Source organism: Tenrec ecaudatus, chromosome 1 (genome assembly GCF_050624435.1).
Source record: "Tenrec ecaudatus isolate mTenEca1 chromosome 1, mTenEca1.hap1, whole genome shotgun sequence".
NCBI lineage: Eukaryota > Metazoa > Chordata > Mammalia > Afrosoricida > Tenrecidae > Tenrec > Tenrec ecaudatus.
In genome coordinates this window covers 1,036,449-1,063,945 of record NC_134530.1, presented here as the reverse complement: position 1 = coordinate 1,063,945, position 27,497 = coordinate 1,036,449, and the positions used below count along the sequence as shown (strand labels likewise).

At 42.7% G+C, this 27,497-nt stretch overlaps 1 protein-coding gene across 5 annotated transcripts; it reads left to right on the top strand.

Annotated features, from left to right (window-relative positions):
- Positions 1-7,356: 7,356 nt before the first annotated feature.
- LOC142442821 (uncharacterized) lies at positions 7,357-26,887 on the top strand. 5 transcript variants are annotated; one of them, XM_075544191.1, is made up of 6 exons: positions 7,357-7,554; positions 8,113-8,334; positions 11,214-11,447; positions 14,518-14,641; positions 14,872-15,019; positions 15,323-21,492. In XM_075544191.1, the coding sequence occupies exons 3-6, from the start codon at positions 11,442-11,444 to the stop codon at positions 17,100-17,102; spliced, it is 2,058 nt and encodes a 685-aa protein (XP_075400306.1). In that variant the 5' UTR covers positions 7,357-7,554; positions 8,113-8,334; positions 11,214-11,441; the 3' UTR covers positions 17,103-21,492. The 5 variants fall into 5 exon arrangements, 4 of the variants coding, with proteins under 4 accessions (XP_075400306.1, XP_075400322.1, XP_075400314.1 ...); XR_012783480.1 differs by lacking the exons at positions 11,214-11,447; positions 15,323-21,492 and adding an exon at positions 26,571-26,887; XM_075544207.1 differs by lacking the exon at positions 11,214-11,447 and having other exon boundaries at positions 14,883-15,019.
- Positions 26,888-27,497: the final 610 nt, after the last annotated feature.

Here is a 27,497-nt window from a genome sequence, read left to right as displayed (position 1 = left end):
TACCTTCAAGCCATTAAGACCCCAGACACTATATCTTTTGCTAGCCAGGCACCATCAGCTTTCTTCACATTTGCTTATGCATCCATTTGTTTTCAGCGATCATATTGGGGAGGTGAGCACATGGTGATATGATTTGTTTTTTGGTGCTTGATAACTGATCCCTTCAGCACCTCATGATTACATAGACTGGTGTACTTCTTCCATTTGGGCTTTGTTGCTTCTGAGCTAGATGGCCAGGATGTGCTATTATGACCCTGAAAACAAACACCAATGAAACCAGCGGAAGACTCCATCATCAACTCACCAAAAAGCTTGTCAAGTGAAATAAAAGATCAAGAGTGTGCCTTCTTTAAATTTTAAAGTATCGTTTATTAATAAATCATTTTATTGGGAGCTCTTGTAACAATCAATTGTATCAAACACATTTGTACATATATTGCCATTATCGTTTTCAAAAGATTTTCTCCTTGAGCCCTTGGTATCCGCTCCTCTTTTTTCCTACCCTCCCACCTTTGTGGACCCCTGATAAATTATATATTATTAATATCTTAGACCATCCGTTGTCTCCCTTCTCCCACGTTTCTGTTGTTCATTCCCCCTGGGGGTGGTGTTTATACATCAATCATTGTAGTCGGTTCCCAGTTTATCCCCCACCTTTCTCCCTACCATCATGGTATCACTATTCCCATTACTGTACCTGGGGGATTTATCTGTTCTGGATTCTGTGTGTCCAGGGCTCTTGTCTGTACCAGTGTACATGCACCAGTCTACCTAGATTTGTAAAGTAGAACTGGAGTCATGATAGTGGGTGGAGGAAGCATTAAAGAACTAAGGTGTTTGTTTCATCGGTGCTGTGCTGCACCCTGGCTGTCTCGGTCTTTCCTTGTGACCCTTCAGTGAGGGAACGTACAGTTGTCTACAGTTGGGTATTGGGTCTCCACTCCAACCCCCGTCATTTGCATCAGTATATTTGTTTTGGTCTTCTGATACCTGATTCTGTCGACACCTCATGACAACACAGGTTTCTAGGTGGGTTTTGTTGCTTCCCTTCCAGGTGTCTGTTTGTTTAATTTCAAGACCCCAGATGCTATATCCTGTAATACCCAGGGCACCATCAGCTTTCTTCACATTTGTTTATGCACCATTTTGACTTCAGTTGTAGTGTCTAGAAGGTGTGATTAGAACCTTACAGCTCTTGTAACAATCCATACATCAATTGTATCAAACACATCGGTACATATGTTGCCATTATTGTTTTCAAAAGATTTTTTTTGCCAGGTTATTAGACAAAAAGTGTTCCTGCATTGAGGGAGTACTTAAGTAGAGACCCAATGCCTGTCTGCTACCTTAATACTTAACATTTAAACATATTTACATAGACAAATATCTCTATTGTATAAATATATTACATATGTGCATGCTTATATACCTCTGTAAATGATGTTTGCCTGCCAATTATTTCCTCTTTTTACATTCCTCCTGTCCCACTATCCCACTTTCATTATACTCTCTACTTCTTCTTGGCTATATTATACTTTATCAAACCCCATCAGACATTCTCTGCCCTCCTTACTATTGATTTTATATCTCTTGTCCCTGGGTTTGTTGACTCCCCCCTCCCTTTCTCCTACCTCCTCTCCCTTGTCTCCCCGGAATCATTGGCCCATTGTTTTCTCCTCAGGATTGGTTATCTTGCATGTCTTATATAGATAGACATGAGAAAAAGAAAAAGAAAGAAAGCCTATAAATAGCTCCAGGTCTATCTGCTGACCCTTCTGAAGGTTTTCCAGTTGGATCTAGTGAAGTGCTACACCCTGCCCACCGATTCCAAAATCTAGTTTTGGCATTCTTCGGGTACTTTATTGCTTTGCTTCCCTTGCTGCTTTGTTGTGCTCCCTTCGTGTTTCATGCTCATTTGTTTTTTTGATGTGAGGAGATTAGTGCATTTGAATTTAGTTCCACCAGGTCAGACAATGAATCAAGCTTTCTACTGAGAGTTTCTGAAAAGATGGCGGTAACAGTATGCAACAAAAAAATGCCTGATTTGTGGCAGATGGGGGACTGGTTTTGCCACCACAACAATGCATCTTCTCACACAGCGATCTCAGTGCCCCAGTTTTGGACAAAAAACAGCATGCCTCTCTTTCCCCAGCCACCTGACCTGGTTCTGTGCAACTTGTTTTTGTTTCCTCTACATGGAAGAGGTGAAGGAAAAGTGATGCTGTCACCCATCCAAACAGATGAGTTTGAAAAATGTTTCCAAGAATGGAATTGCAGATTTGACAGGCATAAGAAGTATAATGGAGAGTATTTTGAAGATGATAAAGTTGTCTTATAGAAAAATTAAATACATAGTTTGGGGGGATCAGTCTTAGGGGGGTCCCCCCCTCGTATGACAGGAAATTGAGAAGACAACTCCTTGGCCAACTGACTGGAAGAGATTCATAATTGTGCCCATTCCAAAGAAAGGTGCCCCAACAGAATGTTTAAACTAAAGAACAATATCATTGATATCACCCGCAAGTAAAATTTTGCTGAAGATCATCTAGCAATGGTTGTAGCAGTACATTAACAGCAAACTGCCCGGTGTTCAGGCTAGTTCAGAAGAGGGTATGGAACAAGGGGTATCTTTCCTGATGTTAGAGGGTTCTTTTGTTTTGTTTTGTTTTGTTTTGTTTTCAAGAACCAATTAATGAACACTTGATTTTTGTTTGTAGTTAGATATGTACTTAGGTACCTAATGCTACCCAGGAGAAGAAACTCGGAATACTTAATATAAAATTATATATACTAAATGGATTTTCAACAGTCAACATAAATAAGAAGCTTTTCATTAAACTAAAGCTTCTAAGGTTTTGGGTTTTTTTTCCATCTGCTTTTTTTTTAAGACAGGGGGCTCTTACAGCTCTTATCACAATCCATACATATATCCATTGTGTCAAACGAATCTGTACATACATTGTCATCATCTTTTTCATAACATTTTCTTTCTACTTGAGGCCCTGGCATCAGCTCCTAATTTTCCCCTCCCTCGCCCATGTCCCTTAGGTAATTTATATATTTTTTCATGTCTTAAACCAACCATTGTCTACTTTCACCTACTTTTTTGCTGTCTGTCCCCCTGTGAGGAGAGCCATATTTTTATCATTGTGATCAGTTTCCCCTAACTCCCCTCACCCTCCTACCCTTACTCTCCGAGTATAGCTGCTCCCTCTATTGGTCCTGAGAGATTTGTCTGTTCTGGATTCCCTGTGTTTCGAGCTTTTATCTGTACTAGTATACATGTTCTGGTCTAGCTAAATTTGTAAGATAGAAATGGGGTCATGGTAGTGGGAGGAAGCATTAAAGAACTAGAAGAAGATTGTGGGTTTTGTCAGTGCTATGTTGCACCCTGACTGGCTCTTATCTTCCTGTGGCCCTTCTGACAGGCCAGACAGGGGTGTCCAATTGACTATTGATGATCTTTGGATCTCCACTCTACCCTCATAGAATTTTTGTTTGTTTTATTTTGGGTCTTTGATGCCGAATACCTGATCCCATCAACACCTCATGATCACACAGACTAGTGTGCTTCTTCCATGTAGGCTTTGTTGCTTCTCAGCTAGATGCCCACTTGTTTGTCTTCAAACGTTTAAGACCCCAGATGTTGCTGTATCTTCTGATAGCCAGGCACCATCAGCTTTCTTCACCACATTTGCTTATGCACCCATTTTGTCTTCAGCGATCCTATCAGGGAAGGTGAACATCACAGAGTGCCATGTTAGTAGAAAAAAATATTCTTGTGTTGAGGGAGTACTTGAGTGGAGACTCAATGTCCAGTCAGATGACCCTTGGCTAAAAGCAGAGAATACCAGAAAGATGTGTACTTATGTTTTTGCTGACTATGCTAAGACATTTCACTGTGGATCGTGACAAACTATGGATAGTCTTGAGAAGAATGGGAATTCCAGAAGACTTCGTTGCACTCTTATCAGACCTGTATGTGGATCAAGAAGCAGTTGTAGGAACGCAACAAGGGAATACTGCATGGTTTCAACCAGGAAGGACGTGCATCAGGGTTGAATCTTTTCACCATACTTAATCTATATGCTAAATAATTCATCAGAGAAGCTGGATTATAGGAAGACTACAGCACCAGGATTGGAGAAAGGTTTTTTAACACCCTGTGATATACAAATGACACAACCTTGCTTACTGAAAATGAGGAAGAGTTGAAGCACTTGCTGCAACCTTTGGAGTGGATTACAACTCAAGGTGAAGAAGACCAGAATCCTAAGTACTGAACCAATAGAAAACATCATGATAAATGGAGAAAAGATGGAAGTTGTCAAAAATGTCTGCCATGCTTGGATCCACAGTCAGTATTCATGGAAACAGCAGTCAAGAGATCAAAAGACAGGTTGCATTGAGTAAATCTGCTGCACATGACCTCTTCAGAGTGTTGGAAAGCAAGGGTGTTACTTTGAGAACTAAGATACACCTGATTCAAGCCATGGTATTTAAAATCGCCTCGTATGCATGTGAAAGTTGAACACTGAATAATGCAGATTAAAGGAAAAACTGATGTTTTAATTTGGTGCTGCTGAAGAATATTGAAAATACCATGGACTGCTAAAGGGATAAATTAATCTATCTAAGAAGAAATATGGCTAGAGTGCTCCTTAGAAACAAGGATGGGGGGACTTCCTCTCATGTACTTTGGGCATGCTGGAGGAGAGTGGGTTGGTAAGGTAGAGGGAGTGGGGAGAAGTGAAAGAGATTAAAGCCCTCCATGAGAGAGATCAACACAGTAGCTGCATCGATGGGCTCAGGCATAGGAACAATTGTGAGGATGGCTCAGGACTGAGCAATGTTTAATTCTGTTGTGATTAAGATTGCAATTATGATGGCTAACCACTGAAGGCTGAAGTTCCCAAGTTGCCAATTCCCTACAGAAACTTCCTTGGATGGGAAGTTTGGACATGGGAACTTAGGGCACATTTTCTCCCTGACCCCACTGAAAATAAGAGTATGAAAAATGCCCCTAACTGTGGCATTCACTCGTTTTTTATGCCACTGTGCAGGCCCCTCCATGTCTCAGTCTTGTTTTTAACATGAGGGTGACATGGCTAATTCTGCCTCAGTGGCAATGTGGTTGTAAGAGTAGGAAGAAATAAGTTGTATGCACAGGCAATCATGCATAGATCGCAAATCTTGTGACCCTCTAATTTCCTTTGCTAATAGTCAATGGCCTTACTAATTCACTTCTGATCCTCACCTGTCACTATAACAATGTATCCAGGTTTCCCAGAAGGGTGAGCCTCCTAGGAACATCTGCAAAAGCTCCAGGAGCTGCCATCTCTCATGAAGTGGTCATCTTTTGCTTTTGGTTCTTTGCCTCCCAAGTTCCGATCTAGCCTGTGGTGATTTCTTGGGTGACCTGGAAAAGAATGAGGAGAGCGATCATGTGTGGGAGGGAGCCAAACACAGAAGCTGATTCGCTGGTGGAGAGAGTTACTAGGCAGCATGATGAGAAATAGCAGATGAGGAGAAGTCTCCCAATCATCTCTGAGAAAGCTGTACATGTATCAGATTTCTTATTTTATGAATAGATAATGTATAAAAGGCTACTCAAAATCAAATAAAACTCATGTCCCTTTGAGTCATTTCTACATCACAGCAACCCTACAGGATAAAGTAGACACCCCTAGGGTCAATTCAAACGCCACCATTCTTCTTTGGTCTTCCTAATTCATTGCCCAATTTTCATATGTATTTAGGCAATTGAAAATGCCCTGGCTTGGGCGAGGTGCATCTTAGTCCTCAAAGTAGCACCCTTGCTTTTCAATACTCTAAAGAGGTCTTGTGCTGCAGATTTACCCAATGAAATGCATCTTCTGAGCTCTTAACTGTTACTTCCATGACCATGAATTGTGGAGCCAAGCAAGGCAAAATCCTTGACAACTTCAACCTGCATTTATTATGATGTTACTTCCATAGGGGTCTAGGAGGGGAATCATTGGCTGGGAGAATGGGGGTGAAAAACAGACACTGTAATAGGAAAGTTTATCACATCTCCAGCTGGAACCGATGGCTTTGGTTTCCGGGTCTTCAGCGTGTAAGAAACTTCTATGAGAATGTGGTCATTGAGATTGAATTTTTTAGAGAATGATGATATTAACAGTATCCCTATTAAAAGTGAGAATCGATCTTGGAAATGCGGTTGGTTACCTGAAGAAACCAAGTCACTCTGGTGAAGACACATATGGGGAAGGGAAATAGTGTAGCTGAAGAGAAAGAAAGTATTTGCACCAATAATATCTATTTAGGAGCAGGCTCACTGAAAAGCCATGAGAGAAGGCTCTAAAGCACTGTACATGGGAGGGTGAGTTATGAAGTCTTGCGGGTGGGAAAAAACACAGAAACGCTTATTAAGCAAAATTATCAAACTGTGAAGTTATTGTTTCTGTACAGATCCTCCATCGAGAGCGCTTCATTTCCACAAGGGGTTATGTTCAACTTTCTTACGCTTTATCAAAGAATTCTGTGATCCTCCAAACACACCCAGTGAAACAGTACTTTTGTCGACTCAAATTGTGTTCCTTTTAAATGCTAGGTTGGGGAATAAAAAGAGGTCCGCGGGCACAAGGCGAGGGTTGTAGAGTGGATGAGTTCCCCCAATGAATTCTCAGAGGACAACCTTAACTACAGTCGAACAATGAGCAGGTGCAAACTTGTGATGGGGGAAAAACGCTCGTGATGACGTTACTTCCCTTTTATTAGTGCAGTTTTCATTATTCGTAAAACTTCTTCATAAGTGCTGGTGATCCTCCTTGCTTCTTCGCCATCATTCCCTGAAGTGTGTGAATGTCAGGGGCGATTGAGAAGCACCCGCCCCATAGAAACCCTGTGCACAACCGAACAGAACACTGGAAGGTCCTGCGCCAGCCTCGCAATTGTTCAGCCCATTGCTGCAGCTTCCAACTTTACCTACAGGTGTGCACATAGGAAGCTGCAAACCTGCTTCTTGGGCTATGGGTCCTTGGCAGACCTCGTCCAGGATTGCTCCTGGCTTTACCAACTACGGCTACTGCCCGCGTTCACTGCCATCCCCTTCTTTTTCTTTGTAGCTAAGCCTTGCGCAGTGAGAGCCGGACCGTTAGGGAGCTGTGCAGGTGTTTAAAAGCACCACCTTTTGCTCCAGGGCAACATGAAGACAGCCCTTATAGATGAGATGCACAAATGGGACGCACTACCCGCTGCCGCCACGAGGGGGGGCCCTTCGGGTCCTGATACGAGGCCCCGCCCCCGGGCACTGCGCATGCCCGAGAAACCGGAAGCAGCGGGTGCGTGCGCGCGGGCGCCGTCTTTGATCCTGTTCCCGCTGCCGCGCGTGGTGTTGCCGTGTGGTTCTTCAGGGGAGCCGCGGCGCTGGGGTGCCCAGGGCGCTGCCGCGACTCTCCGCTCGGTCCGCCCGCTCGGCGCCCCAGGCCGCGGGACTCCCCGCGCCCGCCCGCCCGCCCGCCCGGCGGCGGCGGCTGCACCTGCGTCGCGGTGTGGTCACCGGTCAGCGCGGTGAGACCCGCTAAGCGACCCCCGGGAGCGGGCGCGGAATGAGGGTCCGGCTTCGTGGGCGCCCGGGGTCGGTGCCCTGAGGCCCCAGCCCCGCTCGCAGGGCGGCCCTGCCCTCCCGGGCGGGACGTTGTGAGGACGGCCGGGCCTGCAGGGACTGGGGTCGTGGGAAGAGTGTCTTCTCTCGGCTGTGGCAGCGGGACGAGCATTTAGAAGCTTGCGTCCCCAGTTCCTTCAGGGGGAAAAAAATCTATGTCGCTAAGAGGCACGCTTTGGTGCAAAGGCAGAAATGCCATCCTCCTCCTGCGGGAATCGGTGTGGCCGGCCCTAGTTGGTCTGGGGTCAGATGAGACAGGGCTGAGCAATGGCAAGATGCAGGAGGGGGGTTTGTGGAGGTCACACACCCCGAGGCAGGATCTCTGAGGGTGACTGAACCAGTTTGTGCAAGCAAGGGGCCACTGCTTACTAGAGAGTCGTCTTCCCAGGGACAGAGCTGGAGGCCAAGAACCTGCCGCTCTGTTTACCGGACACCCTCTTCACCCCATCCTCCTCCCATTTCAGGGCCCAGGCACGCCCCAGACAGCAAGTCCAGCCTAAGCAGCTCGCTCTGACAGCAGCCATCATACAATCAGAAGCAAGAATTTCAAAGGCTGGGGGGACCAAACCTTCCGCTGACTGCAGACTGCCTAGTGGACTTGCTTCCACTGCCGTCCTTCTTACATAAGTGACTTCTGGGGTCTTCAGGGGACATTCAACTGGATTTGAGAAACTACGCAGGAAATGGTGAGTCCCAAGGTAAATGAGCATTTCATGAGGAAAGCAAATGGGGCTACCTATGGTTTACTGGGGGTCAGCTTTGTGAGCTGTGTTTCTTCTCTGCGTAGAAAGGGCAGCAGAAGAGGCCAAGGGAGTAAATGCTAAGAGACATCCAAAGGTCCTGTTCACTCTCACTTGGCCTTCCATGTGTACCCGTATTTCTCCAACCCAGTGGTTCTGCCCCTAGGCAGGGATGGGGTGGGGTTTCCTGAGGGAGTGCTGGAATGATCCAGATAGGCTACAAAAGTAGAGGCTTACACTTTAACCTCGATTATGGACTGCAATATAGAAGTTTACAATGTCAGGAGAGTGCTAAAATCGTCCCCATCCCTGATATGGAAGCAGTTTACCAAATCTGAGAATCTATGAATTCTGTATTTGCTTTTTCAAGCCTTGTAGACCTGGGGTTATCTTTCTTGTTTGACTCTCAGAGGTTGCACTATGGGGCCTTCACACCCTTCCCTGGGCATTAGGACTCTGTGGAATAACAGAATCCCTCTAGAGCCTGAAGACTGAGCAGCTCCAACTGAGGAAGCTGAGCCCCAGGTCATCCAGTTCCATACTGCCCCTTCACTGTTAAGGGTTCTTGGCTGTCCCTAGGCACTAGTGCTTTTCCTGTGCAGTTGCCAAACTACCGATTCACATGCCACATCCTGTGGTGCGGAAAGAAAGGGACAGCGTTGGCAGGGAAAGAGTGTGAGTTGTGGTGATGCCTGTTTTGGACTTGTCGTGACTGTGTCCTCATTAAAGGAGATGCAGGAGATTGCGTTGTGCCAGGTGATGTGTGAGGTCTGAAAAGCACCCCTTTGTTGCCAGGAGTGGGTGGTATTGCTAGAGACGTCAAGGTTCGTGAGAAGCATGGTCTCCATGCCAAGTCATTGCTCTCCTGCTCTGTCTGTGCCTGGAACTGGTGCTACCTTTCTAAACTGTGTGCTGGCTCATCGTAGTATCAGAGTATAAAATTAATGTGCTCTTTTATTGCTTGAGGAGTTGAACACAGGAGGTGACTTATTTTTTACTTCTCGTGGCTACAGTTTCCTCCACTAGCAGATTTGGGGATCAGTTAATGATGTTTCTGCTGAGAATAATTTAATGGGTATAAAAGCCTCACAACTACAAAGGAATACCTGTTTTAACTGCCATAAAAGGAACTTGTGAAGCTTATTAAATATTGAGAAAGATCTTAAAGACTCTTATTATGTATAATATGTTATGTCAGAACAGATAATGTACTAAGTCTTCTAGGCACTTTCGAAAAATTCTCCTGACTGTGATAAATTGGATGTCCTGAAATCTATTAGAAGTGATTCATATTCAAATAAATGCCTTTAATTTTTAACTGAGAAGTCCCAGGGACTAATGATTTCTAATATGTTCAAAAGTACAATGAGATTTTCCAGCAGATAATGTCTTCACAGTTCAAATATGCATAGGAATTTGAAAGGTTGTTTTATGTAGATTTATTTTTATTCTCCTCTTCCATATTCTTCCACCAGCTACCTGTAGATTACCAGCTTTTTTGTAAACTTTTTAAAGCATCTTGCCAGTATTTTTTTCGTTGTTTTTGCCTAAATGAATTGTTTCATTAAAATATTTACAGTACCAAATCCCATCTGTAGGTAACTGGACACTCCTTTACTAAACAGTTGCAGGGAGGAGTATGGTTGTCAGGGTGCAGGATAGCAACAATGAAACATACAGCTTTCCTCTAATTTTTAAATGCTTTCTCCCCCCACTATCATGATCCCAATTCAACCTTGCAAATCTCTCTAGACCAGAGGGTATACATTGAGGGTGTACAGATAGGAACTGGAAACACAGGGAATCCAGGACAGATGACCCCTTCAGAACCAATGGTGAGAGTGGCAATACTTGGAGGGTGGAGGGCATGTGTGGTCGAAAGGGGGACCAATTACAAGGATCTACATATACCCTTCTCCCTGGGGACAATAGAAAAGTGGGTGAAGGGAGATGTCAGACAGTGTAAGATATGACAAAATAATAATTTATGAATTATGAAGGATTCATGAGGGAGAGGAGAGGGGAGGGAGGGATGAAAATAAGGAGCTGATATTAAGGGCTCAAGTAGAAAGCAAATGTTTTGAGAATGATGATGACAACAAATGTACAAATGTGCTTGACACAAAGGATGTATATATGGATTGTGATATGAATTGTACAGGTCCCCAATAAAATGATTAAATATATATATATTTACATGCTTACTACAAAAAAAATTTTAAGAAAGTAAAACACTTGTATAATTTCATGAGATCACAGTAGGGATAACCACTGTTAATATTCTTACATATCCACAGTAAAATACCCAAATACTAATACAGGTTGTGAGAAGAATCTTTACTTCTAATTTACTGTCTTGGCGAGCAATCTTAAAATATGGGTGAATGATTTATATCGTAATCTCTTGAAAACATATGTATACTTAGGTTGTTCCTTGATAGTACAAATATTCCATAACTGTGGAAATATTCAAAATGAGCACACATAACCTTATGGGGCACTAGATGCATGGATAGCATGAATAAGGCACTGAATTTCTAGAACTGACTTTATTTTTGTTGTGGGGTTATCCATAGCCAGGCATAGACCAGCTCCTAAGTGAGCAGTTCATTTGACATTGATTACATTCTCCTCGTGAATCATCGTTGTCTCTCTCTCCTGAATTGTTCCTCCCCTTTTAACATAGCATAACTGCCCCAGTGTTTTCCATCTAATTTCTTGAGTTGTCACTGTCAATTGATTCTCTAGGGGCAGGCCTTAAAAGAACACAATGCTTTTGAGCATTGGAGGACATCACTGTTGTCTGACGTTCTCTATTTTCTCAGCAGGCGAGAGTCACCATCAGAGACAAGCTGGTTCCTAGGAGGAGGAGGAGGCCGAACATGCCTCCACCTTTTAACTTTTTCCTAAATCGTCACACCACCTTTCCTCCCACTGCAAAGTTAGAAGTTTGAAACCACCAGCCTCTCACTGGAGAAAGATGAGGCTTTCTACTCCCATAAAAAGTCTCAGACACCCACAAGGCAACTCTACAATGCATCAGAATTGACTTTATGGCTGTGAGTTTGGGGTTTTTTTAGATCCCTCCCACAGGACTCTATTTTTCTATGGGGTTCAATAATCTGTTACAATGAATATTAGAGGTCACCAAACATCATTAGTAAATGCTTCGGATACTCATTGTTTTCTGTAATCGTGGTTACGTCATGTCCATAACCCATGTTTTTAATGTGCTTCCTACCATCCTGCTGTCTCATTCTCCACGTAGTCCAGCTTCTCAAATTATTTGCTCAACCTACCATAAGGTCAGCCGTTTGAAACCGTCTGGGACTACGGGAGAAAGGGGAGTCTTTGTATTTTCATAATGAGTCACAGTCTTAAAAACCCACAGAGGCAGTTTTACCCTGTTGCAGTAAGCTGGCTTGCCTAGAGAAACAAAACCAGCGACATTCACATAAGTATAAGCGGGAGCTTTATATCAAGAAGACATCCTAAACCAGTGTAACTTAAGTCCAAAAGTCCAGTGCGGGATGGGGCCCTCTTGGACTCTGTAGCTGCAGGCTGATAGTGCAGAGAGGTGACGCAGGGAGAACTTAGGCCACTGGGCACAGGGTCACATGGATCCAAGGTCAGTGGGAACATGACAGAGCACAGATGGCTCTCAGGGTCGGACACCCCACTTGAGGTCACCCCTGGAGGTAGGCACGGAGACCCAACAAGCAGGAAGGGGGAAAAAGAAACGAAGAGGGTGAGTCCCAGTTTCTCCCATGTAAAAAGGCCAACTTCCAGGGAGGCATTATCAGGCCTCACCTAACTGACCCCTATACTTTCATACCAATATAAGTGAATTTCACTGCCACACTTGTGCTGTAGGGTCAGTGTGAGTCAGAATTGAATGGACGCCACTGAGGACACACATGCAGTGAGGATGGTGGAAGAATGCGAGATGGAGACACACCTTTCTTGATTTTACACAGTGCAGAACCACTTTGTTCTCTTCAGTGACTGCTTCTTGGCCCATGTACAGATTCCCTCGGACTGTATTTCAGTGTTCTAGAAGTTCACCCCTTTGCATTATTAACTACAGTTTATTTTGCCATTGCATAGCCAAGGAAACAAGTAAACCTCTTTATCTGAGCTCAGCTAAAATCTGTCTTGACTTCACCAGTGATATTCTTTGTTCTGAGTCCTTTTCTGAGACTAGCTTGAATTTCTGACAACTCCCTGCTGAAATCATTTTCTTAACTGTCCTGAAAATTATAGTTGCTTATGTTAATGATAGACAAAGCTTACTTGATTTCAACTACATTATTTTCTTAGGATATTGGACATTTAAGCAGCAGCAAATGGTTGAAGAAGGAAACTCCCTTTTGTCACAGATGTACATGACCTCCATAATGTATTAAGTAGGTAGAATTTCACTGTGTAATCCCCAAGCCAGAAATGTCAAATGCTTTTCCATCCAATCGAATACTTCTGGATTCCCACTAAAAAGGAATACAGTAAGAGCATGGAAACATTGCTTACTGACTGGAATGTGGTGCAGCATTGTTGTAACTTTGTTGCAGAGTTCAATGATTTGAGAATTCCACTTGAGTTTTCTTAACATTTTCTTTTTTAAAAATCATTGTGTTGGGGGCTCTTACAGCTATTATCACAATGCAAGCATGCATGCATGCATACATACATTCATACATTGTCCGTCCCCCAGGGAGGGGGTTATAGGTAGATCATTGTGATTGGTTCCTCCTTTCACCACCACCTTCCTGCTACCCTCCTAGTATCTCTATTCTCATTATTGGCCCTGAGGGGTTTATCTGTCCTGGATTCCCTATATATCCAGCTCTGATCTGTACCAGTGTACATATTCTGGTCTAGCCAGATTTGTAAGGTAGAATTGGGATCATGATACTGGGGGGGAAGCATTAAAGAACTAGAAGAAAGTTGTATGTTTCATTGTAGCCACACTGCACCCTGACTGGCTGCTCTCTTCCTTGGTGACCCTTGTGGGAGGGGATGTTCAGTTGTCTACAGACGGGCTTTAGGTCTCTACTCTGCCCTCCCCCTCATTCATATACATAAGATTTTTTGTTCTGGGTCTTTGATGCCTGATACCTATTCCCGTCAACACCTCATGATCACACAGGCTGCTGTGCTTCTTCCATGTGGCCTTTTTAGCTTCTCAACTAATATGGCCACTTGTTTATCTTCAAGTCTATAAAATTCCAGACCCTATATCTTCTGATAGCTGGGCACTATCAGCTTTCTTCACCACATTTGCTAATGTACCCATTTTGTCTTCATTGATTGTGTCTGGAAGGTGAGCGTCACAGAATGCCCTTTATTAGAACGAAGTGTTCGTGCATTGAGGGGGAACATGAGTGGAGACCCAATGTCCATCTGCTACCTTAGTACGTAACATAGATGTACATAGATCTATAGATGTATATGCTTGTCTTTAGACCTCTTTAAATGTCTTTTGCCTCCTAGTTCTTTCCTCTATTTCCTTTTGCTTTCTTCTTGTCCTGGTATCACGTTTGACCTTCATTCAGCTGTCAGTAATTCCTGTCACTTACATTGAATTTGATCAAGCCCCAATAGGCATCCTACATCCTCATTTCCATTGATTTAAGATCACTTGTTCCCTTGCCCCTGGGTTTCTTAGCTCCACATCACATTCGTTTTTTTTAATATTCTATATCCCAAAGTATCCCTTTCCCCTTTATTTTCAAAAGCACACTACACAAGTATTATAGACAGACTTTTGTCTCAAGTGATTCACTGATGGCAGAGGTACATTTTTGCTTTGGAGAAACCAGTGCACGTATATGTTGGAACTCTAGTAGCAATACCCATTTTTCTTACCCTTGCATAAAGGAAGAACACTACAATTGGCTATAGTCAAAGTGCAGAGATAAATCTGATGAGTTTAGAAATATTTGTTAAATCGATAGATGAAGATACTGCCAGGCAGGCATTATACGCTAACAGCAAAGACAAGCCTGACGTCAAAGGTCTAGAAAGAACACAGAACTGTGAATAATCTTCCCCCAATCTGTCAGGCTCACCCATCCTTTAGCACCCAGTGGGATATGGTACCTTGCTTACCCAGATGTGTGTGATGTTTAGGAATCAGTGGTCTTTGAGGATGTGGCTCTGGACTTTACTCAGGACGAGTGGGCTTTGCTGGATGTTTCTCAGAGGAAACTTTACAGAGACGTGATGGCTGAAACCTTCAGGAACCTGGACTCAGGTAGGATAGCTTTTTTTTCCTAGGACATCTGTATGTGAGTATATTATTGTTCACTTTTTCACTTGCTGTCACTCATCATCCTGGAATTAATTCTGAGTAATATATCCTACTCTTTCACCTTTTTCAAACATTTGGAAAGCCAGATACTTTTGTCTCTTTGCTCACAGATGCCTTGCTCCTCATTACATTTCCTTCTGGTTTTGTTTTATATTAAGAAACTATTGGGTCAGTCTCTCAACAGGTTAATCATGGACAAAAGTGTCCCAGTGAACATGTCATAATGCAACTCATGAAGAATGATTCCTGGTTGTCAAAATTAGGAGAAATCTCTGAATTCCGTGCAGGTGAAAATTACAACAACCAGGAAAGGCCTTTGAGGTATCATATCTACGATGTGTCTGTGTGTCTGTGTGTCTGTCTGTCTAAGTAACTTCATATATGTCTACTTTTCTGAAAATACTGTCTCCATAAATGCTACTCAGATTTGAGGTGTGATAAATTTGGATGTGATATCTTATCGAGAAGGCCCATTATTTGGAAGAACAGTGGCAATTATTCCTTTGATCTGTGAGACACTTGAGCCTGTGCAGCAGCAGACAGCTCATGGGACAAAGTGTGCATTCCATGTGTAAAGTAATGGCAGGAAAAAGTAAATCTCATACACACTTTTATTTTCAACAGAAACTGTATGGTAGAGAGCATCCCTGCACGTGAAGGAGTAAAGGAACACAAATGTGATGAGAGTGAAAATGTTTTCTGCCGGACTGAAACTCTTGCTGTGTTCACAGGAAGTCCTGAGGGTAGTGATCATAGCATCAGATCACACACTGGATGCAAACTTGACCAGTGTAAACAAGGTGGGGAAACCCGCAGTTGTCCCTCTTCTCTAAAACTGCATTCAGAAACACGTAATGGAGAGAAACTTGGTAATGATACAGATTGTGGGAAATTCTCTGGTTTGTCATCACTCCTCACTGAACACATGAGACGTCACAGTGGAGACCGGCCTTGGAAATGTAAGATATGTGGGAAATCTTATAAGTATCCCTCAAAACTTCGTGACCATACAAAAACTCATACTGGAGAGGGGCTTCATAAATGTAAGGAATGTGGTAAAGGCTTCATTCATCCATCAGGACTAACTATACATAGAAGAATTCACACTGGAGAGAAGCCTTATGAATGCAAGGAATGTGGAAAAGCCTTTAATAAATCGGGAAATCTCGCCACACATATTAGAACCCACAGTGTAGTGAGACCTTTTAATTGCAGGGAATGTGGGAAAACGTTGAATGAACCATCAGCACTAACTCAACATACAAGCGCCCAGAGTAGAGAGAGGACTTATGAATGTAAAGATTGTGGGAAATCCTTTAGTTACTTCAAAGAACATCGAACAAAACGCACTGGAGAAAAGCTTTATAAATGTAAAACTTGTGGGAAAGCATATAAGTATCCCTCACAGCTTCGCGTTCATATAACAGCTCATAGTGGAGAGAGGCTCTATAAATGTGTAGAATGTGGGAAAGCTTTTAGTCAATCTTCAACACTAACGTTACATAGAAGAACTCACACTGGGGAGAGGCCTTATGAATGTAAAGAATGTGGAAAAGCCTTTAGTCAAATGTCATCTCTTGCTGCACATGTTAGAACTCACAGTGGAAACAGGCCCTATGAATGTGCACAATGTGGGAAAGCCTTTAGGGCTTCATCAACACTAACTCACCATAAAAGTACTCATAGTAGAGAGAAGCCTTATGAATGTAAGGAATGTGGGAAATCCCTTAAATATCCCTTGTCTCTGGCTGAACATATGAGACTTCACAGTGGGGAAAGACCATATGAGTGTGTGGAATGTGGTAAAGCCTTTAGACATTCATCGTCACTCAGTAAGCACAGAAGAATTCACAATAGAGAGACACCTTACCAATGTAGTGAATGTGGGAAAACTTTTCATAGCCCTTCATTACTAAATAGACACAGAATAGCACATAGTGGAGGGAAGCCTTATGAATGTAAGGAATGTGGGAAAGCCTTTAAATATCCCTCATCACTGACTGAACATGTCGCAATTCATAGTGGAGAAAAACCTTATGAGTGTATGGAATGTGCAAAAGCCTTTAGCCATCCATCGGCACTCACTAAGCATCAAAGAACGCACAGTAGAGAGAGGCCTTATGACTGTAATGAATGTGGGAAAACTTTTCTTCATCTCTCATTACTATATGAACACAGAATACTACACAGTGGAGAGAGGCCTTATGAATGTAAGGTATGTGGGAAAACATTTAATCAATCATCAAGTTTAAGTAGACATAAAAAAATACACAGTGCAGAAAGGCCTTATGAATGTAAAGAATGTGGGAAAGCCTTTAGGGATTCCTCAACACTTTATCATCATAAAAGAAGACACCGTGGAGAGGAGCTGCCTGAACATGTCTGTAATGTGGAAGAGCCTTAGGCCCTCTTCAACCCTGAGTAAACAGAAACCGCAGAAAGGCCTGAATGCCAGGAATGTGAGAAAGTCTTTAGTCCAAATACAGGAATTTAAATGTAAGGAAGGTGGAAACACATTTCGTTGGACTGAATCCCTGACTCAAAGCAGTTCACAGTATAGAGAGCTATCATGTCCTAAGAAATACGGGAAAACCCTTTGCTGTTTCTTACTTGAAAGCATGCATGAGCCATCGCACAGAGATAGAAATGCAAGAAGTTTGAGAAAGTTTTATTCTTATGCCTCAATAGACATATTAGAATCTCAGTGGAAAGAGACCTTTTATCTGTGAGAAATTTCAATTCCAAGCTTTTATAGATAGTGGGTTATTGAAATTATTCATATGTAAGAAACAGAAACATCAAAAATCTTTGGGAACCACCCCACCCCCTCACCCATTTTTGGAACTCTTTATGGAACATGTTAGTTATTCCACTGAATTGATCTCATGAATGAAAACGATTAAGGAATGCCTTCTTAGTGCCCCTTTCAGGCCTCAAACAATTTGATTGAAAGCAAAGTTCCCTTTTGGTTGTGGCGCACGACTTTAGATAAATTCCATAATCTCATTGTGCTTTTCCTGTTTCTCCCATTACTGGCTCAGATAATCCAGTCAACCTATGGATATGAAATGAGCTTTTTTATTATTTTTTAAGTTGTGAAGTAGGTAGAAGTTTGCATTTCAGGACTTAATTTCTGTAGACACCAATTTGAACAACTTAGCAAAGCTCCCAATACTTTGCCTACCCACACCCCCTCTTTTCTCTTTTTCTTGTATCAATGTTTTTGTAAAATTTTAATTTAAAGAAAATACTTAACACTGCTCAGTGTCCCATCACAACTGTTATTATGGGTCATTTAGCCTTTGTAAAACAGCACTGTTTGGGAATTTTTGGCTGATTGTATAATATCTGGTTTGGTTTTGTTTTTTTCTGTCCTCCACAACTTTTCTGACCACTGATTTACTTACAGTGTTCCTTAAAATCCAGATTTGGGTTTTAGGCTTAACATGGAAAGGTGTCTCAACCAGGGGGTCTGCATGAATCCACAGCTTGACCTTGCAGCAACAGAGCTTTGGTTCAGCATAGCCTTAGATCTTTTATGTTCAGACAAAGCCCTGGTTTGGGTAATTATGTGGTTGAAGGAATGGTTGCTGGACCAGGAAGTGATTCCACATTTGTTAGTTGGTGTGGCAGTTGAAAAAATCTCCAGTCAACTTGAGCAAAGGGGTAGAGTCTAGCCTGTCAATCAGATCATAACCAATGATGCTTCTGTGTGGGCATGGCTTTTTGAAGATTCTGGGAACTCTTGTCTTCGTTCCTGGATGTGGAACACACACTCTGCTTCACCTTCCTCTTGACAAGCCACATTGAACCATGCTGATTACAGTGAGAGAGTCCTGGGGATGCTTCCATCTCCACTGTATCCACAGGACTTTCCACCCACAGGCCTGTGATCTTCCTACATGTGGTGTCATTGCATGTGTTCCATGAGTCTGAAGAGGAATTTATAGACTGGTATCAAACATAGGGGCACATATCGGACTTAAGGACTTGATCTGACTGGACAGGAATGTTTTCTTAATATACAATCACTCTGATAGAACGCTTTCTCTTATACACACGAGTGTCTCTGGATTTGCTTTCCTGGTCAACCCAGACAAATTATGGTAGTGGGGTACTGGAGAAACAAATCCTGAAGATGGAGAATGGATGTTTGTTTGACCTCTGCCTTGTAGTAGTTTTTCTTTGGCTAGCCAGTTTTACTTTGGCCATGCAGTTTGCTGGGTTGTTTTTAGAAAGAATATTTTGATTGTTTTGTTTGGTTGTCTTTGGTTATTCCAGATTGAGATAACAAAAATTAATGTGATTAATGTATAGTTTGAGCTCGAGGCGGAATTGCCCCTTGAATTTCTCTGAGACCATGCTGCCTAGTGAAAATGGTTGACAGAAGGTCAAAATGGCTGACAGAAGGCCTGGCCTTCATGCCTACGGCATGCTTCCTATCAGTGGAATAGTTTAGATAAGGATTGAACTTGACTGATAAGGATGAATTGAGTTTAGGATCTGCCTCTACTGGGTTTATACTGTTCCTTTTGACTATTGTTATTGGTATAATAATTGATAGAAATGATTATTGGAAAGTATAGAGAGTTTGTGAGCTCTCTATATCTGCCACCAATTTGAATCTTTAAATAGGTATAGTTCATACCTACAAAGAAGACTCTGAAAAGCTAAGTCCTACCCAGTGTCTTGAGTGCTCAGGACATTGGGAGGTGAAGACACTTGCCTAGGGGGGCTATTGACAGATGGAAAGAAAAAAGGAATCCTTTGGTTTTTAGAAATTTGAACTAGTGGTTTGTGCCTGAGGCTGGAAAAAATTGGAGCCATGGATGGAACTCTCTGCTCTAGGACTGAACTGTTAAAGGGAGCCTTTGAGCAGGCTGAAATGCTTGCCAAGTGAGCACTTGGATTCACTTGAGTGAAGTGAGAGAAACAGCAATAAAGAGGCAGGTTGAGTCTGGTTACTGGCACCCGTGGCCTGGCTGACGGACTAGAGGAGAAAACTGGAACTGGTTGACTGGTCTCAAGTTCACAGCCTAGCACAAGGGGGCTGTGGGGGAGAATTTGTGGTGGGCCCATGGTCTAAGGCAAGACAACTAGTGGGCACCCTAGTGAGGCTAAGTGAGGTGGCCCACATTGAGTTGGCCAGAACCTGACCAGATGAATATTTTTGAACTGTGAATTGTTGCATATTGCTGCCGTCTTTATGGATGTCCTGTCCTGATTTGACTTTGCGTATGGATGCCAACTCATAAGGTTCCAACTGGAATGAAGATTTTTCACATCACAGAACATGCTTAGCTCTTCAGAGCACCAGGTTGATGTAAGTGGGCAGCACAGAAATTGGATACCCCAAAAGGGGAGGATAAAGGCATGAAGTGGCTGGCTTACAGACTTTCATAGTTGGGGGAATATGCTCATAGGATTATAGTATTACGGTGTAGGTGTTCATATAACTGCAATTGTTAGACATAACATTATTTTGTTCACTTATATAGTATTAAGTTTAAATGAAGCTGGCATATATTGAATTGTATGCATTCTAGTTTTATCCTGTTAGGTACAAATATGATTTTATTTTGTTTAAAAATTGTATATGGCTAAAGAGTTGTACAGAAGTGTCGAGTTGACAAGGGGTGGTCTGTAGCAGTTACATATTCAGTCAACTTGACAGAAGGGAGCAAGTCTAGCCTGTCAGTAAGGTCATAGCCAATGATGCTTCAGTAGGCAAGCGCCTGAGGATTTGGGGAACTCCTGTCTTCTTTCCTGGAGATGGGGGACACTCTCTTTCTCTCTCTGCTTCACTTTCCTGTTGACAAGTCACATGGAGCCATGCTGACAGCAGCCAGCGCCCTGGAGATGCTTCCACTGCCACCGAATCCACAAGACTTTGTACCTACAAGCCTATAATCTTCCTGCATGTGGCATGTCATTGTGTTGCGTGATGAGTCTGAAGAGAAATCTGTAGACTGGTATTAGACATAGGGACTAATATTGGTCTTATGGACTTGATTGGACTGGGTTGGGAGGTTTTCTTAATAAACAATTATTATTTGATATAAAGTTCTCTTTTATACACATATGAATGTCTCTGGATTTGTTTCTATAGTTAACCCAGATTAACACAGTTGGTCAGACTGGTTGCTTCTCTTCTGTTTGTTTACATACTTGCGGTAAAAACTTGTAGGTTTCTGAGGTCCTGTAAGTTCACATAGGCAAGGTAGAATCAAGACAAACAGTCCAAGGGTGCGTTCTATGAAGCAGAGATCAGGTGTACATATTTTTTCTGTTTTTAACCAATATGACATGAACTGTTCCTCTTATGGAATTCTGCTTCTGTACTGAAATCAGGAACACTTTGCGATGACCATACAGACCATCCTCACAGTTAAGAGGTATATTAGGGAAGTGATAGGTTCCAATTTAGGTCCAAGAACACTGGATACACACCGAGGCAAATCACGGGGAGTGCAGCAGAACAGCAAGGGATTGGAGTGGCAAGGTCCCCAGGGAATGCTTAAAGTGGACTTTGGGGCCAGGGTGTGGTGCCCCAACGGACTGGACTGGAAAACGCTCCTAAGGGCCAGCAAACGATCCCTGAACTAACTACAAACTTTTCTCTTGTGAACTGTTTTGTTCGGTTCTTTGTCAGTGGTTTATTTTTGTTGTTTTGTTGCCTGGTTGTATACTGTTGCTTTGTTTTCCTCTGTCTTGTTTTCGTGCATGTTAGGGTCTCCACAGGTCTGTCTGAATAGGACAGGCTGGATGAACTATCTGGAGGAAAAACAATGGGACCGACAGTTCCGGGGGGACTTGGGGTGGGGGGGTGGTAAGGAAGTGGTGTTAACAAACACAGGGACAAGGGAAAAACATGGGACCCCAAATGGTAGAGAAGGGGGAGTGGCAGGCCTGGTGGGAAATGATCAAGGGTAAGGTTGCTTAGAGAAGAGGTATACTCTAGCCCAGGTGGCGACGAAGCATGGTAGTAGGGCAGGAGGAAAGTCAAGGGAGATGGAGGAAAGAGCTAGGAGTCAAAGGGCATTTATGGAGGTCTAGACAAAGACATGCACATGCAAATATATATAGGAGGATAGGGAAATAGATCTATGTGTCTATAGGTCAAGTATTAAGGTGGCGGAAGGACCTTGGGCCTCTACTCAAACACTCCCTCAATGCATGAATACCTTCTTTTATTAAATTGGAACTCTATGATGCTCACTCTCCTGACACAACGGCTGGAGCCAAAGTGGGTGAACAAGTAAATGTGGTGAAGAAAGCTGATGGTGCCCGGCTATCAAAAGAGATAGTGTCCGAGGTCTTAAAGGCTTGAAGATAAACAAGCAGCCATCTAGCTCAGAAGCAACAAAGCCCACATGGAAGAACACACCAGCCTGTGTGATCAAGTGGTCCCAAAGGGATCAGTTACCAGGCATCAAAGAACAAAAAATCATATCATTGACTGCACACCTCCATGATCGGATCGCTGAAGACAAATGGGTGCATAAGCAAATGTGGTAAAGAAAGCTGATGGTGCCCAGCTATCAAAAGAGATAGTGTCTGGGGTCTTAAAGGCTTGAAGGTGAACAAGCGGCCATCTAGCTCAGAAGCAAAAAAACCCACATGGAAGAAGCACACCGGCCAGTGCGATCACGAGGTGCCAAGGGACCAGGTATAAGGCATCATGCAAAAAAAAAAAAGATGTAAGTGTGTGTATGTATGTGTATATATGTATATATATACCATATTAAATGAAGGGGGAAGTGCAGAGTGGAGACCCAAGGCCCAAGTGTCGGCCAATGGAGATCCCCTCATAGAGGGGTTTAGGAGAGGAGATGGGTTAATTAAGGTATGAGGTAGTACCGATGAAGAACACAGCTTTCCCCCAGATCCTGGATGCTTCCTCCCCCCAACTACCATGATCCGAATTCTACCTTGCAGGACTGGATAGGACAGAGGCTGTACACTGGTACATATGAGGGCTGGAGGTACAGGGAATCCAGGGTGGATGATACCTTCAGGACCAAGGGTGTGAGGGACAATGCTGGGAGAGTGGAGGGTGAGTGGGTTGGAAAGGGGGAACTGATTACAAGGATCCACATGTGACCTCTTCCCTGGGAGAGGGACAGCAGAGAAGGGGGGAAGGGAGACTCCGGATAGGGCAAGATATGACAAATAACGATGTATAAATTACCAAGGGCACATGAGGGAGGGGGGAAAGGGGAGGGAGGGGGAAAAAAAAGAGGACCTGATGCAAGGGGCTTAAGTGGAGAGCAAATGCCTTGAGAATGATTGGGGCAGGGAATGTATAGATGTGCTTTATACAATTGATGTATGTATATGTATGGATGGTGATAAGAGTTGTATGAGTCCCTAATAAAATGTAAAAAAGGAAAAGAGAAAAAAACGATTAGGGCAAAGACTGTACAGATGTGCTTTATACAATTGATGTATGTATATGTATGAACTGTGATAAGAATTGTATGAGCCCCAATAAATTGTTTTTAAAAAAGTGTTTAACTATGGAAGTGTATGATGCATGAATATCAAGTCAATAAAAGTACTCAAAGAAAAAGGGAAAAAAAAAAACACTGGATACAGTGCTTGATCAGTATAGCCTTTGGTGTGCCCACTCAGAGGTAGGTCACTCTGATTCATGGTCTGGCCTCTTGGGAAAGGTAAAATCTCTTATCTTTGATAGTAACTACCCAGAAGCACCCCAAGTCGCCAAGGCAGTACCAGTGCACAAAGGTGCCCCACTTTAGGCATGAGCACCCTTTTATTTTTTTATATTTTATAAGGGGCTCATACAACTCATCACAATCCACACATATACATACATCAATTTTATAAAGCACATCATACATTCTTTGCCCTAATCACTCTCAAAGCATTTGCTCTCCACTTAAGCCCTCTGCATCAGGTCCTCTTTTTTTTCCCCTCCCTCCCCGCTCCCCCCTCCCTCATGAGCCCTTGATAATCCACAGATTGTTATTTTGTCATATCTTGCCCTATCCGGAGTCTCCCTTCCCTCCCCCCTTCTCTGCCGTCCATCTACCAGGGAGGAGGTCACATGTGGATCCTTGTAATCAGTTCCCCCTTTCCAACCCACTCACCCTCCACTCTCCCAGCATCGCCCCTCGCACCCCTAATCCTGAAGGTATCGTCCACCCTGGATTCCCTGTGCCTCCAGCCCCCATATGCACCAGTGTACAACCTCTGCTCTATCCAGTCCTGCAAGGTAGAATTTGGATCATTGTAGTTGGGGGGAGGAAGCATCCAGGATCTGGGGGAAAGCTGTGTTCTTCATCGGTACTACATCGCACCCTGACTGACCCATCTCCTCTCCTAAACCCCTCTGTGAGGGGATCTCCAGTGGTCGACACTTGGGCCTCGGGTCTCCACTCTGCACTTCCCCCTTCATTCACTATGGCATATATCATATACACACACACACATATATATATTCTTTTTTTTCCATGATGCCTTATACCTGGTCCCTTTGGCACCTTGCAATCGCACCAGCTGGTGTGCTTCTTCCATGTGGGCTTTATTGCTTCTGAGCTAGATGGCCGCTTGTTCACCTTCAAGCCTTTAAGACCCCAGAGCACCCTTTCTAAAGGTGCTCTAAAATCACTCAGTTGGACAGAGCCTCCCACAAAGCTGCCCATAATAACATGTTAGGCAATATTTTACTTGAATTGCCTCAGTTACTATTAGCACTCATGTAGTTAATTTGATCTCTATTTCAACTGGCAAGGTTTGCATGTGTTCTCATGTTGAAAAAAAGATAATTCTAATGTATGAGTCATTGATTGTGCAAAATTCTGTTTTGCAACTTTGATTCTCTCATTTGCAATTTTTTGATTCCAGGCAACAGTAATTTCCTGTGCTTTCAGACTGCATGTTTGAGCCCAAAATTGGTTAAATAAATAAATGTTGAATTCTTCATTTTGTGCATTAGTAATAGTGACATTAACTGCACTTCTTTCTAGACTTAGGGATACTATCACTTAGAGCATTTTATTTCAAGGATGTATCTTGAAATTTTTGTATGATGAATGTCACTCTTCATTTACAGTCCCAGAATTGTAGCGCATAATTGTCTGGTTTAAAATGACCAGTAGTGTCCAATCTATCTCAGTTCATTAATGCCTGTAATATCAATACACAAGCATGCGATTTAGATTTTAGCAACCTTCACTTTTCCATGATGCATAGTTCATACATTACATGTTGTGATTATTGATGTTTGCAACTGTTTTCATTTTGACTCACGCACTACCAGCAAATCAGGTCATGGAAGCTTTGCTACATCCATGCTATGAGTGTGGATTCTTCTTTGAAGAGACAGCTTTTGTCCACGGGTATTTGGCACAGTTGCTGCCAACAGTGGACTGAAGTGTTGTAAGGATGATGCAGGTAGGGCTTTGTTTTATATGTGGGGTAGGGGTGGAAAGCCACTGTTTCAGCAGTGGCTCAATGCCACCTAACTAAGCCATTGATTGTTTTTTAAATTATTTTTAATAAATTTTATGGACTTCTGACAACACTTTAGTGGTTTAAATATGCATCATCGCAATTTTAGAGCATTTTCTTCTTTATACTGATTATTGGTTCCCTGCAATAACCCTAAGGAACTATTCATCTAGTTACTGTCTACAGATTTACCTAACCTCAAGTTCATATAAAGAAAAACAATGAAATAAAACGGAAAAACTTCAACACAAGAAGACAATAGAAACTAGAACAAAATTTAAATGGGACAAAAGAGAAAACAAAACATTTTAACCTAAATGAAAAACCAAACTCGCTATTGAGTCAGTTCCAACTCAACAACCCTATAAGACAAGGTAGAACTGCCCCTGTGGGTTTCTGAGATGAACATCTCATGGAGTGGAAAGTGTGCAGCCTAATGCAAGACCCATTCCACCACCAGGGCCCCTTAACTAAAGCATATCTGCAGTAATCCACTTTCCAATGCACTCTTGGAGAGCATGACTATCACATTTCTCATCAGTGATGCAGGAGAATTCAAAAAAGGATTAATTCTCATGGACACTGCAAATGGGGTTTTAGTCTTTCGGTGACATCTATAGCATCATCGGGTGCTCAGAATTAAAACTCTATTATAATTCCCTCCTCTGGTCTTGGATTTTGACATTTAGAGTCTTTGGATCACCCAGGCTGGCCTGCTCCTTTTTTGAGATAAAAAATTCACAACAAAGTCTGTATCAAGTGTGTCTGGGATGCTTAGCCTAGTTAGTTATGTGTGTGCACAACCCCTTTATACTTAGTTTGAATCCCAGATTTGGGCAAGAACCATTTTAGGTTACCTATCGGTCACAGTGTACAACACTAGAAAAATGTTGACTTGTGTTTCATTGACTGTGCGGACCATAATAAACTCTGCATAATCTTGAGAGCAATGGGAATTCTGGAACAGTTCACTTTACTCATTCGGAACTTGTACATGGATCAGAAGGCAGGTGTGCAAACGGAACAAGGGAATACTGTATCGTTTAGAATCAATAAGGGTGTGTGTCGGGGCTGTACCCTCTCATGTGCTCAATCTAATGCTGAGAAACTCATCAAAGAAGCTGGATTATGTTTTGAGAATGATGGCAACAACTGTAAAAGGTGTTTGACATAATGGATGGATGTGTGGATTGTAATATGAGTTATAGGAGCCCCCCCCAATAAAATGATTAAATTTTTAAAAATGTGATAGCAGATGAAGTCATTTTGGCCATGAGTAAGTCATTCTTGAAGGTGGATGATGAGTTTGTTGTAGCAATCTCTCTTCTCTCAAACATTCCATTATAAGATTAAAATTTCGAGAGGACCTCTTTTCATGTCATTAAATGTTTTTCAGCAACAACAACAAATGGATTATATGAAGAAGAGTAGCATCAGGAGTGGAGGAAGGCGTATGAACAACCTGCAGTATGTGAATGACACAATCTTACCTGATGAAATTGTGGAGGAATTGAAGCACTTGCTGCTGAAGATCAAGGATGGTAGTCTTCAATATGTATGAGGACTCAATGTAAAGAAGACCAAAGCCTCACAACTGGACCAATAGGTAGCATCATGATAAATAGAGAAAAGGTAGCAATCTGGTTTGTCTCTCTAGAGAACCCTGTCCAACACATTTTGGTACCAGGAGTGCTTCTAGAAAAATAAACTATATATATGGATTTCTTAAATTGGCTTTCCAACCTATTTAGTCTTGACGTGGATACGCCTACTACCCTTACTAATCCATGGTGTGAAATAGCAAAGATAATACCTAAAGTAGCACCTAAAGTAGATGACGTGCTGGATAAAGGAGATGCTCTAGGCAATCGTATATTTGATATTTTCCAGGAGTTTTGTGATAATGACAAGTATAGGGAAGCTGGTTGGCTGGTCCTTCGTACAATGGAAAGTGTGATTAAGGAGAGGGATGATCTCAGAGCCTCAAAAGCACGCCTAGGATGCAGACTAACAGATTTGAAAACTTCCATCTGTGCTACAAAGGAGAGCCTTCTCTCAGCTAGTAAAAGAGCTGACATTGCTGAGAACCAGGTTCAGAGTCTCATTATATGAGTGGCTGAATTACAACGGCAGCTGAATTGCAGATCTAGAGTAGTGTCTGAAACCAAAGTAAGGGCATTAATTGGGAAAAGTTGGGACCCTGAAACATGGGATGGGAACATATGGGCTGATGATCCAGAAGAAGAGGATATTGAGCCCTTACAAACGCCTGAGCAGATTAGCCAAACGATTCAAGTTGATATGCCAGGTGGGGCTGCATCAG

What these genes read in the sequence shown, in the direction of transcription:
- LOC142442821 (XM_075544182.1), top strand. An exon ending in CTTCAGGAACCTGGACTCAG is followed by an intron (nt 14,642 to 14,871) that starts GTAGGATAGCTT and finishes CTATTGGGTCAG; the next exon opens with TCTCTCAACAGGTTAATCAT. An exon ending in AACCAGGAAAGGCCTTTGAG is followed by an intron (nt 15,020 to 15,322) that starts GTATCATATCTA and finishes TATTTTCAACAG; the next exon opens with AAACTGTATGGTAGAGAGCA.